This window comes from Melanerpes formicivorus, unplaced genomic scaffold (genome assembly GCF_026170545.1).
Source record: "Melanerpes formicivorus ecotype bairdi unplaced genomic scaffold, bMelFor1.0.p_v2 SCAF_14, whole genome shotgun sequence".
NCBI classification, from domain to species: domain Eukaryota; kingdom Metazoa; phylum Chordata; class Aves; order Piciformes; family Picidae; genus Melanerpes; species Melanerpes formicivorus.
The window spans coordinates 18,463,559-18,480,438 of NW_027142366.1; the positions used below are offsets into that span (position 1 = coordinate 18,463,559).

The following is a 16,880-nucleotide window of genomic DNA, read 5'->3' on the forward strand; positions in this document are numbered from 1 at the left end:
CTCCTGCTGAAGCCCAGGTCACACAGCTCAGCTACCCAGCTGCTGTCTTGGGCCTCCAAGGTGGCCAAGTTCTGCTGAGCAAACCACTCGGGGCTGGGGGCAGGTGGAGGTGGATGGGTGGAAGGATCTACAGATCTCGTTCCTCAGGGGAGGCAAAGGCTGGGTGGGCAGGGAGGGATGTCACGGGGAAATGGAGCTCCAGGCTCTTGGCTGTGCCTGGGGGTGCTCTGCTGTGTGCCAGGTGAGGGTCCTGCTGTGAAAGATGCACAGAGAAGCTGCTGTGGGGGACAGTAGGGAGCCCTGAGATACGGGAGTGAGGAGCTGCTAGCGTGGGGAGCAGTGGCTGCCAGGGCTGGGTGAGACAGGGAGCTGGGAAGGGAGGGGGGGTGCCAGAGGGCACAGGGTGCCAGGAGGAGCTGGGGAGAGACTGGTGGGCTGTGGGGAGTGGGTGATGTGAGCAAGGTGCTCGGTGTGGGCAGCCTGCTGTGTGCTGGGGGCTATGGCAACATCTCCGGTGCTACGACATCCAAAGGTGACAGCTCCGTCCCCACTCAGCTGGAATGGCTCAGCACCATCTCTCCTGGGCTCTGGCACTGAGGATCCTGCACCCAGGCTCTGGAGTCTGTTCTGATGGGGGTCTCAGGACCTTCAATTTGACCTCATGGGGCCAAGGCCGTGCTGGGAAGCAGCAGGAGGTGGCCCATCAGGAAGATCTGGAGCTGGCTCAACAGGGCAATGGTGGTGAGCTGGAGCTCCTCTCCTTCTGAATGCCCCTCCCCACCCCACTGCACACCTTCCTCCACACAGAGGAGACCAGTGACTCCACAGGCCTCAGTGCCCTGAGCAAGGTCCTGCAGTGAGAAGTACTCCCCTCCCTTGAGCTTTGTTCAGAGACAGACACCTGAGAAGGGTCAACTCTTCCTCCTGCCTGTGTCCAGCAAAGTCCTTGGGAATCCCAGGTCCCACAGCAGGGTTGTCCACGTTGTGCCCAGAGAAGAGCCAGCATCCAAAGCTCCCTTGCTGTGCTGTCTAGGTCCCCTGTTAGTGGCTTTGCTCGTTGTTGTCTTTGCCCTGCCCTCCTGGCCCCCACCCCAGCTCCCCTCCTTGCAGTGAACAAGCTCTCAGGTCAGATCAGCGGAGGCCCTGAGTGCTAACAAGAGGGAGATTGGGTCCTAAAAGGATGAAATAGGGCCAAAATTGACTATCTGGGGGCCTAAGCTCCTGCCCAGGGAGGGTGGATGGGAGAGGAAAGCTGGCCTGGCTTTCCCAAGCTGAGCAGAGCACATTGTACATGCCACAGCAGCAAGGAGTCCTGGCCCAGGCATGGGGACATCCTGAGCCACAGCAGATGCTGCTCAGCAGGGTGGCAGAGCACAGGGAGCTGTGAGTGCCCTGGGGTGGGTACCAGCCTGCCCAGCAGAGGCAAGAGCATGGGGAGAAGGTGGCCTTGAGGGCACAAGAAGCAGACTTGAGTGGTTGGGTCTCCAGTGCTCTGGCTGAGGGGTGGCCACCCAGTGTTGTTCCAGCTTGGAACAGGCCAACCTTGTCCCTTCACAGCTGTTCTGAGGGTCTTTGCCCCTTGAGCAGGGGGTTTGTGACAGCATCTTCTCACTGTTTTGCTGTCCCACGTGTCATCAGGTTGGGGGCTAGGACTAGTGGGCAGGAGCTCGTGGGAGCTGTACTCTGCAGGCCTGGGAGGTGAGGAACATGCATCACATCTGCATGGGGAGAGGCCATCAGGGCAGAGGGGGAGAAGTCCTTTCAGTGTAACGGAGCCAGACACTTGGAGGACGTCTGGGGCAGGAACGAGTCAGCACAGCCCAGCAGTTCCCACACGTGGCAGGAGAGCTCAGGATCCAGGTGTGAAGAGGTGGCAAGGGGAGCTCCTGTGCCATCTTGTCATTGTGGCTGGGAGGAGGAAGCTGTTGTCTCCACAGGGCAGCAAGCACTTGGCCTCTGGGTCAGTCCAGTTCCCTGCCGTGACCCTCAGGCCACAGCGGGGAGAAGCCACTGTGTCCTTGCTCTGCATGAGGCGACAGCCACAGCCTGTTTGAGCACCACCAAGCTGAGGCTTGCCCTTGCAGACACCCTTTAAGTGGCCCCTCTCCTGTCCACAGCTGGTGGGAGCTGGGCGGCAGAAGTCCCTGAGTGTCTCTGAGGAGAGGGCTGGGTGAGCCTTCTGCTGACAGCTTCGTGCTTCCCTTTTGGAAGGCAGCTGCGGGAGCAGGGACCTGAGGCTGTGGAGCATGCAGAGCCCAGGAGCACCCCCCAAGGACGGGGGCAGGACAGGGTCTGGTTGCTCACACCTTGTGCAGCCAGCCGGGAGAGCTAACCGGGCCCCCTCCCCCGCGACGTGGCCCCCGGGCGGGCAGTGGTTAAGCTTCCATCCGTGGGGGAACTGCGGGAGGGGAGCGGCGGGGGAAGTGAGGAGGGGGAAGCATGAGGTGAGAGCAGCGAGAGCCAGGAGCTCCGGAGCGAGGAGGGCTCGGGCTTAGGGGTCTGCATGCAGGGGGCTGTGGGCGCCGGCGCCGTCGGGGTCGCCGGGCAGGCTGCAGGGCAGGGAGCGCGGCAGGGAGCGGCAGCCCCGCGGACCCTCCTCGGCGCCCAGCGGCAGCGGCGGCGCCTGGCCGGCGCTGGAGCGGCCGTCGGAGCACAGCAGGACGCTGGAGTCCGCCTCGCACTTGGTGGTGCGGCTGTAGTAGGGCTCCATGGCGTGCCGGAGCTCCGGGGGCACGGCCAGCGGCAGCACCTCGCCCTTGAGCAGCGCCGCGCCCAGCTGTGCCTGGCAGGAGGCCGGGCGCAGGCTCTCGGAGCGGCTCATCCGGACCAGCAGGTCCACGCTCTTCTTCTCGGCCTCCAGCAGGCAGCTGGGCAGCCCCTCCCCGGCCCCGGCCCCGGGCTCCCCCGCCGCTGCCGCCCCACATCTGCCGGCGGCGCCTTGGTCTTTGCCGTGGAGCTTCTGGCTTCCCAGGCCGGCGCCGCAGGGCTCCTTCTTGTCCTGCTGGACCTTCTCCAGCCCTTCGGAGGATCTCTTGACCGAGAGGTCCAGGGGTCCCTCGTGGGCTCTGGTGGCTTTCTCCAGCGCCTGGTGGATGTGGTAGAGCTCCCTCCGGATTTTGACCAGCTGGTCCCTCAGCTCTTTTTGCCCGGGGGTGTCCTCCTTCGCCAGGTCAGACAGTTTCTTCTCCACCTCCTGATACTCCTCTAAGGTTTTGGACAGATCCCCGATAAGCAGGGTGGTGGCCTCGGGGTCTGCCACGGCGGCAGAAGTCTCTTGGGCTTTGCTCTGCTTGCAGAGGCCATGGTCCAGGGCAGCACCCAGAGGGGGAAGGGCATCGGAGTCGTTGCCCCTCTCGGGTTCCTCGGGCTGGCCTGGGAGGACCTCTGTGTGCCAGTGCTCCAGGGCCTTGGGGATGTGGCCAGGGTTGGTCCTTGAGCCACTGCAGAGAAGAAGTGGATACAATCAGTAGGATACAATCAGTAGGGAAAGAGAAAATCCTTGGGCACATGTCTGGATTCAGCCTGGGTCCCTCCACTGGCAGCTGCCAATGGCAGACCTGTCCAGGAAGGGCAGAGCCCTGGCTGGGCCTGCTCCTGGCACTGATCTCCCAGGAGGTGGATGGAGCCTGGCACAGGCTGTTTCCTGACCCCCCCCAACAAAGAAGAGGACCAGTCTGGGGTGCTGATAACTGGACCTGAGCAAAGCCTTCAACACTGTCCTGCACCACAGCCGGGGCTCCAGGCTGGTGACACATGGGTGTGATGGGTGACCACCAGATGGATAAGGAACTGGCTTGATGGCTGCACCCAAAGAGTGGCTGTCCATGGCTCCATGTCCCAGTGGAGGCCAGGGACAAGCAGAGTCCCTCAGGGATCAGTCCTGGGACCAGGCTTGTTCAACATCTCTGTGGGTGCCATGGACAGTGGCACTGAGTGCAGCCTCAGCAGGTTTGCTGATGGCACCAAGCTGTGTGGTGCAGCAGACAGCTGGAGGGAAGGGATCCATCCAGAGGGACCTGGACAGGCTGGAGAGCTGGGCACAAGCCAACCTCATGAGCTTCAACAAGACCAAGGGCAGGGTCCTGCAGCTGGGTCGAGGCAATCCCAGGCACAAATCCAGGCTGGGCAGGGCCTGGCTGGAAAGCAGCCCTGAGGAGAGAGCCTTGGGGGTGCTGGGGGAGGAGAAGCTCACCAGGAGCTCTCAGTGTGCACTTGCAGCCCAGAAAGCCAACCAGAGCCTGGGCTGCAGCAGGAGAAGTGTGGCCAGCAGGGCAAGGGAGGTGATTCTCCCCCTCTGCTCAGCTCTGGGGAGACCCCACCTGGAGTCCTGCCTCCAGTTCTGGAGCCCCTAGCACAAGAGGGATCTGGAGGTGCTGGAAGGTGTCCAGAGAAGGGCCAGGAGGATGAGCAGAGGGCTGGAGCACCTCTCCTGTGAGAACAGACTGAAGGAGTTGGGGCTGTTCAGTCTGCAGAAGAGAAGGCTCCCAGGTGACCTCATTGTGGCCTTCCAGGATCTGAAGGGGGCTCCAGGAAGGCTGGGGAGGGACTGCTCAGGATCTCAGGCAGTGATAGGACTAGGGGGGATGGAATGAAGCTGGAGGTGGGGAGATTCAGGCTGGAGGTGAGGAGGAAGTTCTTGCCCATGAGAGTGGTGAAGCCCTGGCATGGGTCGTCCAGGGAGGTGGTTGGGGCCCTGTCCCTGGAGGTGTTTAAGGCCAGGCTGGATGAGGCTCTGGCCAGGCTGATCTAGTGTGGGGTGTCCCTGCCCATGGCAGGGGGCTGGAACTAGATGATCCTTGTGGTCCCTTCCAACCTTGACTGATGCTATGATACTGTGATCAGTGACCCCACCTCAGGCAGCCAAACCTGGATTCTCTTTCTTCTCATTGAAGCACAGGAGAAGGTTGATGGAAATGACCACTCAGGTTGCCCAAGGAGGTCATGGATGCCCCCTCCTGGGAAGGGTTCGAGGTCAGGTTGGCTGAGGCCTGGAGCAGCCTGGGCTGGTGGGAGGTGTTCCTGCTCATGGCCAGGCAGGGGGGGTTAGAACTCCATGACCTTTAAGGCCCCTCCCAACCCTTGTGATGATTCTATGAATCTGTGAATCCCACAGTCCTGGAGGCTCAGTTCCAGAGGACCTCTCCAGCCAGCCTGGAAGCAGGTGGCAACAGCAAACCATGGAGAGCTTCTCCTTCAGGTGCCCCAACAGCAGGGGGATTTTCAGTGACATTTTTGTCCTGCAGCCACAGCTGGACTTGCAGAAGCAGGGGAGGGACTGAAATTTCCTTCCAAGGAGCTGTGCACATTTCTAGCCCCAGGTAAAAGGAAATGTTTGGCAACCTGACCCTCCCTCTGGGCTTTGGAACCAGAAGGCAAATCCAAGGAATGCAAATGTGGCTGTTTAAAAATAGGCTCCAGCAGCCCTGGGGTGGCTGGGGACCCACCAGGAGATCTGCTGGTGCCTGGAGAGCGCAGGGCCACACCACAGCACTGCTGCCTCTCTGTAAAGCAGGGGACAGCAAGTGGTGGCATAGCCCAGGTGCTTAGATGAGGCCTGAAGGCCATTCAGGTCCTCTGTTCCTGCTGGGCACTGGCATGGACCCTCAAGCTGGAGCGTGCTCAGCCCTTGGAGACTCACCTCATGGTTGAGAGGCACTGGGAGCAGGGGGGGGGTCAGTAGTACCTTGGGGTATGAAGCTGATGCTTAGGGTCAAGCAGACGTGAGGGAGAGGCAGAGACAGCAGGCACCTTACCTGCTCTGGTAGCTGAGCTTTCCAGGCAGAAGCCTTTCTGGTCCTATCAGATCCAACCCATTGGCTGTCAGCTTCCTCTTCAGAGAGCTGCCTGGGGGGCTGCTGCTGCTCTCCAGGCAGGTGACCACCGGTAGCTCTGTCTTCCGCAGGCTGCCAGGGGCAAAGGCTCCGTCCTTCAGCCCCACCACGGGCTGGTAGATGTCACTGGCTGGCCTTTTGCCTAGGCTGTTGGGGCCCAAAGCTGGGTTGCTCTCCTTCTCCTGGGACAGCCACTTCTCCTCTTCCTCTTGCCCCACCATGGCAGGGTGGCCGAGCTCGGAGGCCGGCTCCTCTCTGACGCCTTTGGGCCAGGGAAAACCTGTCTTCAGCACTGGGACCTTCAGCAGCCCTGGCTTGCTAGGCTCACTGGGAGGTTTGGCTTGGGGCAGCGTGGGCATGACAGAGCCCAACAGCTGCTGGGTTTCTGGCTTGCTGGGGGACATCTTGCTCTCAGGGGAGCCGAAGGTGTGCTCGAAGAGCAAGGGGTAGTAGAAGCGGGGAAGGAAGGCTGAGCGCTCAGGGCTCTGCAGGGGCTGGAAGTGGGAGGCATGGGGGTGCATCAGCTGGGCTGTGGAGGCCAGGAAGGGCAGCTGAGCCAGGTGTGGGTGTGTGGTGGTGCTGTTGGCCATGCTGGGGCTCAGGTAGGAGAAGAGGCTGGGGTTCAAGGGGTAGTTAATACCTAGGAGCGAGAGGTTGAGGCCCTGAGGTTCGTGGTAGTCGCCGTAGGCTGGAGGAGGGTAGCAGGGGATGATGTTGCTGTCAGTACACGGAGGGGAGACCTCAGGTGTGCTCCTTCTTTGCCCATTTGCCACCAGCTTCCACTGCTCCATCAGGATCCCGCTGCTGGCCAGGCATTTCTTTGGCACTCTGCAATGCTTTGGCTTGGCGTCGAGCTCCGGGGAGGCTGCTTCCCTGCCTTTCATGACGTGGTTCTTGAGGGAGAAGACGTCAGTGATGATGAAGTCAGGCTCCACTTCCTTGCAAGGCTTGTCCCTCTTGTTCTTGAAACCAAAGACCAGAGTGTTGAGCTCTGCTTCAGCAGGGTCACCCTGGCACCCTGCCTCGTCGCTCTTCTCTTTCTTCTCCCCCGCGTCCATCTCCCCCAACAAGCCGGCGACGTCCTCCTCCTCATCTTGGAACGGGGCAGCTTCATCTCCAGCCCCTTGGGCGGGCAGGATCTCCACCCCCGGCCCGGGCTTGTCCTCCTGGCCGTCCCTGCCAGGGGGCTGCTTGGCCCTGGCCAGGCCTGCCATGGCGCTGCTGGAGTCGCAGGCGTCGTGCTGGTCGCGCCTCCCGCGCAGCCGCGCGCCCTCGCCGGCCTGCAGCAGCCGCAGCTCGGGGGGCAGCAGGTTCCCCTTCTTGTAGGGCCAGTCTGACTCGATCAGGAGGGAGAGGGAGTTCTTGCAGAGGCTGTACTTCATGTGGTTGTAGAGGTGAGACTTCTCCATGCAGGTGAAGGGGCACTGGAAGCATTTGTAGTTGTAGGGCTTGCCCCAGGGCCTCGGGATGTAGTGAGGCTTTTTCGGCTTCCTCTCCTTGTGCTTGTAGACCGAGGTCAGCTTGCAGCCCACATCCTCCTTGGACATGGTGGTGGGGGCCTGGAGCTGGCTCCTTGTGGGAACGAAGGGGCACGGCACAGCAATCTTCCCACCCTCCTCCAGGAGCCACTCTCTGCCCTGGAAGAAGCACAGCATGGAGCTGGTGAGCTGAGCCTGCAGCTCCCCGGGGACAGAGACCATCACAGAATGGTCCAGGCCAGAAGGGAGCTCCAAAGCTCATCCAGTCCAACCCCTCTGCAGTCACCAGGGACATCCCCGACCAGATCAGGCTGCCCAGAGTCCTGCTGAGCCTCACCTTGAATGGCTCCAGGGATGGAGCCTCAGCCACCTCCCTGGGCAACCTGTTCCAGTGTTCCAGCAGCCTCCTGGTAAGAGGGATGCTGAGCCTGCAGTTTCTCAGCCCAGCCCTTCTCCCAGTCCTGGGGCAGTGTTTCAGGAGGGCCACTGGCAAAGCTGAAGGATCCATCCAGCCTCAGCTCTTGGATCTGACACTCACAGTGAAGAACTTCTTCCTCACATCCAAGCTCAATCTGCTCTGCTCTAGTCTGAAGCCATTGCCCCGGGACTGTCCCTGCAGGCCTTTGGGAGCAGTCTCTCTCCATCCTTGTAACCCCTTCAGGTCCTGGCAGGCTGCTCTGAGGTCTCCCTGGAGCCTTCTCCTCTCCAGGCTGCACACCCCAGCTCCCTCAGCCTGTCCCCACAGCAGAGCTGCTCCAACCCCCTGAGCATTCTCATGGCCTCCTCTGGAGCCTCTCCATCAGCTCCAGGTCCTCCCTGTGCTGAGGGCTCCAGCCCTGCACCCAGCCCTGCAGGGGAGGTCTGCCCAGAGCAGAGCAAAGTGCCAGAATCTCCTCTCTGGCTCTGCTGGCAGCACTGCTTTGGGTGCAGCCCAGGCTGCCCTTGGCCTTCTGTGCTGCATCTCCCACTGCCTGCTCCTGGCCAGCTTCTCACCTCCAGCACCCCCAAGGCCTTCTCCTCAGGGCTGCTTTCTCTCCCCTCCTCCCCCAGCCTGTGCTGCCAGTGAGGAGGTGCAGGACCTGCCCTTGCTCTTGTTGAGCCTCAGGAGCTTCCCCTGGGCACCACCTCTGCAGCCTGCCCAGGTCCCTCTGGATGCCCTCCTGTCCCTCTGGGGTATGGACAGCACCACTCAGCCTGGTGCCCTCTGCACCCTGCTGCTGCTGCCTCAATCTCACTGCCTGTGGCACTGAGACAGATATTAACCAGCACAGAGCCCTGAGGGGCACCACTGTCACTGCACATGACTCTACCTGTGAGCACCTCCTGGCCCCGGGAGCAGGACTGCTGGGACCTTGGTCTGGAGCTCCTGTGCTTGAGATTTAAACCCAGACTAGGGCTGGAATTTTTGCCCAACCCCCACTGGTGTGCCCCTGCAGGCTGCTCCCGTTGCTAACCCTCTTCTCTCAAATCCCAGAGGAAAAGGAGGACACTGAAAGACATTGGAGCTCAACCACCTCGAGCTGACATTGAAGTGTTCAAGCAACCAGAACCTCCCTGGAGCAGCCCCAGCCCCAGCCCAGAGCTGACTTCCCTGCTGAGGGCAGGGAAGCAAAGCAAAACCTGGCAGCAGCCCCCAGTGCTGTGCTGGGCATGGAGCTGTGAGCTTGCCTGTCAGCTCCTGGGGTGCCACAGGGCTGGAGCCAACCAAGATGTTCCCAAGCTTGTGCACTAGAGCTGATGAAGAGCTGGGCTGAGTGCAGGCACCTGCAGCCCTCCCCAGGGATGTGCAGTCATAGTGCAGGGAGGACACAAAGATGCTCAGAGGGCTGCAGAACCTCCCATGGGGCCAGGCTGGGAGAGCTGGGGCTGTGCAGCCTGCAGAAGAGAAGGCTCCAGGCAGACCTCAGAGCAGCCTCCCAGTGCCTGAAGGGCTCCAGGAGAGCTGGGGAGGGACTTGGGCCAAGGGCTGGGAGTGCCAGGCCCAGGGCCAATGGCTTTGAGCTGGGAGAGAGGAGACTGAGAGTGGAGAGGAGGAAGAAATTCTTGGCAGTGAGGCTGGGGAGACTCTGGCCCAGGCTGCCCAGGGAGGCTGTGGCTGCCTCCTGCCTGGAGGTGTTGAGGACCAGGCTGGATGAGGCCCTGAGCAAGCTGTGCTGGTGGGAGGGGTCCCTGCCCATGGCAGGGGCTTGGAGCTGGGTGGTCTTGAAGCTCCCTCCCAACCCAACCCATTCTGTGAATCTATGGACAGGCTGAATGGGCAGAGGCTGGGCAGAGGCTGGGCAGAGGCTGGGCAGAGGCTGGGCACTGGCTGCCCTTGCCCTGGCAATGCTGCTGGAGGGGTCCTGCCTCCCTGGGGGCATGAGGCTGATGTGCCAGGGTGGTGGGTAATTCATCCAGGAGACCCAGTTTGGGCTAAACCACATCTCTCCACTTCCAGGTGTCTTTCCCTAGATCCAAATATCCCCTCAGCCTCCTGACACTGGCTGCTTCCCACCACAGCTCCCCTGGGGACAGCAGCCTGTCCCCCTGTCTGTCCCAGAAAGCAGGCAAGGGGAGCACAGTACCTCGACCCCTCACCTCCTGGAGGAGCTGGGTGCATACAGACTCCATGCTCACCAAACTGGAGTCCTTCACAGGTGGCCAGGCAGTGACTGCTGCAGGGCAGGGCACCCAACACTCACACCTCTGTCACTCCCCTGGGCACCAGGAGGCACTTCCTGACTTCTCCCCCAGCAGAACAAAACCTGGGTGCCCTGGGAGGGCAGCAGGCTTGAGGGCTCATCTGTAAGGCTGAGGGATCATTTGTCAAGGAGCAAATTCTTGCCCCTCACAGAAGGTCCCCAGGGAGCCCCCTGCAGCTGGGCTGGTGTGGGGGTGCACAGCCCAGGGAGGAGCAGTGGACAGCAACACCTCCAGGTTGTCATGATGTGGCGGCTGGAGCCAGGCAGGGACACAGTCTGCTCCCTGGCTCTTGGGGAGCAGGAGATGAGCTGTGGAGGATGGGAAGGGAAAGAGCACAACCCTCTGCATGGGGGCTTTGGGCAGCCAGGACCAGGAGCTGCCCAGGGGCAGGTCCAGGTGGTGGCTTCAAGGAGCTGCCAGCTCCTGCAGTGGGACCAGCCCAGCCCAGCCCCTGTCCAGCCCAGCCCACAGCCCCCAGCCTCTTGCACATGGCCTGGGGGAGGCTTCTCCGTGGGGCTGGGGGTGAGAGCTGCAGCTCCCAGGATGGACAGGCACAGCAAGGCCCAAGAGCTGAGATCAGAGTGGGATGGGCAGGGGAGGAAGGGGCTCACCTGGCAGCAGCACACCAGGAAGGGGCCACCGTGGGGCCCCATGATGCTGCCCTCCTCCCTGGGCTGCAGAGAGGTATCATAGTATCATAGAATCTGTCAGGGTTGGAAGGGACCACAAGGATCATCTAGTTCCAACCCCCCTGCCATGGGCAGGGACACCCCACACTAGATCAGCCTGGCCAGAGCCTCATCCAGCCTGGCCTTAAACACCTCCAGGGACAGGGCCCCAACCACCTCCCTGGACAACCCATTCCAGGGCTTCACCACTCTCATGGGGAAGAACTTCCTCCTCCCCTCCAGCCTGAATCTCCCCACCTCCAGCTTCATTCCATTCCCCCTAGTCCTATCACTGCCTGAGATCCTGAGCAGTCCCTCCCCAGCCTTCCTGGAGCCCCCTTCAGATCCTGGAAGGCCACAATGAGGTCACCTGGGAGCCTTCTCTTCTCCAGACTGAACAGCCCCAACTCCTTCAGTCTGTCCTCACAGGAGAGGTGCTCCAGCCCTCTGCTCATCCTCCTGGCCCTTCTCTGGACACCTTCCAGCACCTCCAGATCCCTCTTGTGCTAGGGGCTCCAGAACTGGAGGCAGGACTCCAGGTGGGGTCTCCCCAGAGCTGAGCAGAGGGGGAGAATCACCTCCCTTGCCCTGCTGGCCACACTTCTCCTGCTGCAGCCCAGGATCTGATTGGCTTTGTGGGCTGCAAGTGCACACTGAGAGCTCCTGGTGAGCTTCTCCTCCCCCAGCACCCCCAAGGCTCTCTCCTCAGGGCTGCTTTCCAGCCAGTCCCTGCCCAGCCTGCATTTGTGCCTGGGATTGCCTCCAGCCAGCTGCAGGACCCTGCCCTTGGTCTTGTTGAAGCTCCTGAGGTTGGCTTGTGCCCACCTCTCCAGCCTGCCCAGGTCTCTCTGGATGGATCCTTCCCTCCAGCCTGCCCAGGTCCCTCTGGATGGATCCCTTCCCTCCAGCCTGTCCAGCTCCCTCTGGATGGATCCCTTCCCTCCAGCCTGTCTGCTGCACCACACAGCTTGGTGTCATCAGCAAACCTGCTGAGGGTGCACTCAGTGCCACTGTCCATGGCACCCACAGAGATGTTGAACAAGCCTGGTCCCAGGACTGATCCCTGAGGGACTCTGCTTGTCCCTGGCCTCCCCTGGGCCATGGAGCCATTGACAGCCACTCTTTGGGTGCAGCCATCAAGCCAGTTCCTTATCCATCTGGTGGTCACCCATCAAACCCATGTGTCACCAGCCTGGAGACCAGGCTGTGGTGCGGGATAGTGTCGAGGGCTGTGCTCAGCTCCAGGGAAAGGACATCAGCTGCTCTCCTCTCATCTATTAATTTCATCACCTGCTCAGAGAAGGCCACCATGTTGGTCAGACAGGATTTGCCCCTGGTGAAGCCATGCTGACTGTTCCCAATCACCTCTTCACTATTCTTCTGAGCCAGTAGTGCCTCCAGGAGGATCTGCTCCATGATCTCCTCCATGATGCTGCCCTCCTCCCTGGGCTGCAGAGAGGTCCCTCCAGTGAGCCCATGTGGCTGCCCCAAGAGCCCCACTGCCCCCTGCTCCCTTCCCTGAGCATCCTGCTCCGGGTGCATGTCACTGCTCTGCAGAGCTGTGTGCCCTGCAGGAGTGGTGGCCCTGGGGACAGCAGCAGAACAAGAGGACAGAGTCTCAAGCTGTGTCAGGGGAGGTTTAGGCTGGATGTTAGGAGGAAGTTTTTCACAGAAAGAGAGATTGGCCACTGGGATGTGCTGCCCAGGGAGGTGGTGGAGTCCCCATCCCTGGAGGTGTTTAGGAAGAGGCTGGATGAGGCCCTTGGTGCCAAGGTTTAGTTGAATAGATGGTGTTGAGTCATAGGTTGGACTTGGTGATCTCAAAGGTCTTTTCCAACCTGGTTAATTCTGCTCTGTTCTGTTCTGTTCTAGCACCAGCTCCATGCCGAGGTGGAGGCTGTGTCGGGCTGCAGGGTGCTCCATGCTCTGCCACCCACTCTGCTCCCCTAGCACCAAGGGGCAGCACCTGCCCCTGGGAGCATGGGCAGAGCTTCTGTGTGGTGGCACAGGGAGCCACCTGTCAAGGACCCTTTCCACTTTCTTCCTGAAGCTTGTCACCACAGAGGAGAATCCCTTGTGTCAGGAAGGGGCCAGACCCTGCTCAGTGGTGCCCAGGGACAGCACAAGGGGCACAGACTGGAACCCAAGGGGTTGCAGCTGAGCAGGAGGAGAAAGTTGACTGGTGTGAGGCTGCTGGAGGCCTGGAGCAGGCTGCCCAGAGAGGTTGTGGAGTCTCCATCTGTGGAGACTGGATTGTGTTCCTGTGTGACCTGCACTGGGGGACCCTGCTCTGGCAGGGGGGGTGTTTGGATGATGATCTCCAGAGGTCCCTTCCAACCCCTCTCCTTCTATGATTCCATGATTCCAATGACCCCATGTCCCCCAGGGGTCTGAGAAGAGCTCCAGGGGTGCAGACCTGACCTCCAGCAGCCAAGGCTGGTTTCTCCCAACTCAGAGGGAGGGATGCTCAGGCACAACAAGCAGCAGCCTGACCACCTGCCCAGAGGAACACTCTTGTCCTTGAGCCCTCTGCCTGCCTCATGCCTGCCAGAGCTCTGCCACCCACCATGGCACTGCGGGCAGCACAAGGGATGCAGCAGCAACAGCTCTGCAGGATGGGATCCCTCCAAGCAGCTCTGCCTGGTCCCAGGAGCAGCTCTGCAGGATGGGATCCCTCCAAGCAGCACTGCCTGGCCCCAGCAGCAGCTCTGCAGGATGGGATCCCTCCAAGCAGCTCTGCCTGGTCCCAGGAGCAGCTCTGCAGGATGGGATCCCTCCAAGCAGCACTGCCTGGCTCCAGCTGCAGCACTGCCTGGCCTCAGCAGCAGCTCTGCAGGATGGGATCCCTCCAAGCAGCTCTGCCTGGTCCCAGGAGCAGCTCTGCAGGATGGGATCCCTCCAAGCAGCACTGCCTGGCCCCAGCAGCAGCCCTGCAGGATGGGATCCCTCCAAGCAGCACTGCCTGGCTCCAGCTGCAGCACTGCCTGGCCTCAGCAGCAGCTCTGCAGGATGGGATCCCTCCAAGCAGCTCTGCCTGGTCCCAGGAGCAGCTCTGCAGGATGGGATCCCTCCAAGCAGCACTGCCTGGCCCCAGCAGCAGCCCTGCAGGATGGGATCCCTCCAAGCAGCACTGCCTGGCTCCAGCTGCAGCACTGCCTGGCTCCAGCAGCAGCTCTTCAGGATGGGATCCCTCCAAGCAGCACTGCCTGGCCCCAGCAGCAGCCCTGCAGGATGGGATCCCTCCAAGCAGCACTGCCTGGCTCCAGCTGCAGCTCTGCAGGATGGGATCCCTCCAAGCAGCACTGCCTGGCCCCAGGCACCAAGCCTGGGCTGTCCCCAGCACCCTGGAGGTGGCTGTGCCCTGGTCCTGCCCCATCTTCCCCTGCACCCACCCTGCCAGAGGGCAAGGAACCTGCAGCAGGGAGCCAGGCACCTCAGCCCTGCTGTGATGATCTCCCAAGTCAGCTGAAGAAACATTTGCTGTTTATATGCCAGAGGCAGATTAAATCTTTGCTGGGAGACTAGAACTGGTTGTTCCATTCCTGCACACCTGATCCTCCTCCAACCAAAGCCCTTCATTCCCCTCCTGTGCCCAGCAGTGCAGAGGACAGCAAGAGACATCCCACATGGGGACAGGCAGCTTGGCTGCTGCCACCTCCTTAGTGCTGCAAGGGAGGAGAAGAGGCAAGAGCAAGGAAGAAGAAGGAGAAAAGTTGCCCAGCAAAAAAAAGACCTCGGGGTGCTGGTGGACAGCCCTCTGAAGATGAACCAGCAGTGTGCTCCGACAGCCAAGAAGGGCAGCAGCAGCCTGGCCTGGAGCAGCAGCAGGAGCAGGGCAGAGATTGTGCCTCTGGGCTGGGCACTGGGGAGGCCACAGCTTGAGTGCTGGGCTCAGCTCTGGGCTCCTCACTGCAGGAAGGAGATGGAGGAGCTGGAGCAGGGCCAGAGAAGGGCAAGAGAGCTGGGGAAGGGTCTGGGGAAGAGGGCTGGGGAGGAGCAGCTGAGGGAGCTGGGGGTGTTGAGCCTGGAGAAGAGGAGGCTGAGGGAGACCTCCTTGCTCTCTGCAGCTCCCTGAGAGGAGGCTGCAGCCAGCTGGGGCTTGGGCTCTGCTCCCTAGGCTCAGGGGACAGAAGGAGAGGCAATGGCCTGAAACTGTGCCAGGGGAAGGTTAGGTTGGAGAGGAGGCCAAATGTCTTTGCTGGGAGAGTGGTGAGGGCCTGGCAGAGGCTGCCCAGGGAGGTGGTGGAGTCCCCATGGCTGGAGGGGTTGCAGAACCCTGTGGCCATGGCAGCTGGGGCCAGGGTTTGGTGGCCATGGTGGGGTTGGGTTGCTGGTTGGACTGGCTGCTCTGAGAGGTCTCTTCCACCCCAAACAGTTCTGTGATCCAATGAGAAGGTGGAGCAGTGCCTGGCTGGGACCCAGGCTGGCTCCAGCGCAGCAGAGGCCTCCCCGGAGCCGGCTGGGGCCCCGCGGAGCCGGGAGCCGGGTGCTGGGCTCCTGGTTGCTGAGCAGCTCCCGCACCAGCAGATCTTCGTGGTCTGCTGAGCCTCTCCCTGCCACAACGCATTACTTCCAGCGGGCTGGCAGCTGCGGCGGTGGGGGCCGTGCCTGGGGGCAGCGCACGGCGGGGACCCAGCACCTGTGCCTGGGAATTGCGGCAGCCCTGCTCCCCTCGCCGGCACCGCCGAAGGGAGGGCACCGCTCAGACCGAGCCAGCCAGGCAGCAAGGAGACAAGGGGGAGAGACAAAGGGAAGGAAGGAAGGAGGGAGAGATGCCCGGGAAGGAAGGAGAGAGAGAGATGCCCAGGAAGGAAGGAGGGAGAGATGCCCAGGAAGGAAGGAGAGGGAGATGCCAGGGAAGGAAGGAGGGAGAGATGCCCAGGAAGGAAGGAGGGAGAGATGCCAGGGAAGGAAGGAGAGGGAGAGATGCCCAGGAAGGAAGGAGAGGGAGATGCCAGGGAAGGAAGGAGGGAGAGATGCCCAGGAAGGAAGGAGGGAGAGATGCCAGGGAAGGAAGGAGAGGGAGAGATGCCCAGGAAGGAAGGAGAGGGAGATGCCAGGGAAGGAAGGAGGGAGAGATGCCCAGGAAGGAAGGAGGGAGAGATGCCAGGGAAGGAAGGAGAGGGAGAGATGCCCAGGAAGGAAGGAGAGGGAGATGCCAGGGAAGGAAGGAGGGAGAGATGCCTGGGAAGGATGCCCAGGAAGGAAGGAGAGAGAGACAAAGGGAAGGAAGGAGAGAGAGAGATGCCCAGGAAGGAGATCTGCAGTCCCCAGTGCTCTGCTGTGCTGAATATCACACAATCATAGAGTTGTTAGCGTTGGAAAGGACCTCAAGGCTCAGCCAGTTCCAACCCCCCTGCCTTGGCCAAGGACACCTCACACTAGAGGAGGTTGCTCAGCTCCAGCCTGAGCTCTGGACACAGGGATGCAGGGAACTGTGTGCAACCATCAGGGCAGACGAGCTGTAGCATCTCAGGTTGTGCCAGGGGAAGCTCAGGTTGGACAGGAGGAATAACATCTTCCCAGCAAGGGTTCTCAGGCCCTCTCCCAGGCTGCCAAGGAAGGTGGTGGAGTCCCCAGCCCTGGGGGTGTTTAAAGCCTCCTGGAGGTGGTGCTGAGGGAGGTGGGGCAGGGGCAGTGGCTCAGCAGCCGTGGTGTGGTTATGAGCTCTGGGTGAGTGCTTGGACTGGGTGAGTTCCAAGGCCTCTTCCAACCTCAACAGTTCTATGATTCTGTGACCTCAGAACTCCATCTAGCTCATGTCTCCATTAACAGCCAAAAGCAGATGCCCAGGATGTGTGGTGAGCCCCTCTGGTGGCACCCCAGTGTGCCACCCCTCAGCTGCTACAGCACCTCCCTGCAGCAGCCTGGGTCCTGCTGCCTGCAGCACACGGTGGTGATCCTCCCCACTGTCAAGCTGAAGCTCTGGAAGCATTCAGCCCCCAAAGCATCCCACATCAAGGAGGTCCCAGCACACCATGCACAGCTTCACCCTTCAGCTTCCCAACTTTGTTAGTCCCCACAAGTTTCATTAGATGCCCAAAATTCTTTGGCTGGAGGAAGCAGCAACCGTGGTCCCTGCCCACCATCACACCACTGCTCCACTGGCTCCTTCCCAAGGCTGAAGCTGGACATAAGGCCAAACCCTTCCAGACCTCTTCCCCTTCCCTGAGTCTCCTCCTGGTCTGTGTGAGCTGTTCCACAGACTCACAGAGTGTTAG

At 61.2% G+C, this 16,880-nt stretch overlaps 1 protein-coding gene across 1 annotated transcript in view; it reads right to left on the reverse strand.

Annotated features, from left to right (window-relative positions):
- Window positions 1–2,491: 2,491 nt before the first annotated feature.
- The window catches only part of PRR35 (proline rich 35), a 38,469-nt gene continuing 24,080 nt past the window's right edge, over window positions 2,492–16,880 (reverse strand). Inside the window, exons 2-3 of the mRNA XM_068147379.1 lie at window positions 5,754–7,468; window positions 2,492–3,440 (exon numbers count right to left, since the gene is read on the reverse strand). Coding sequence (XP_068003480.1) covers window positions 2,492–3,440; window positions 5,754–7,378 — 2,574 coding nt within the window. The 5' untranslated portion in view covers window positions 7,379–7,468. The remainder of the gene's footprint in view (window positions 3,441–5,753; window positions 7,469–16,880) is intronic.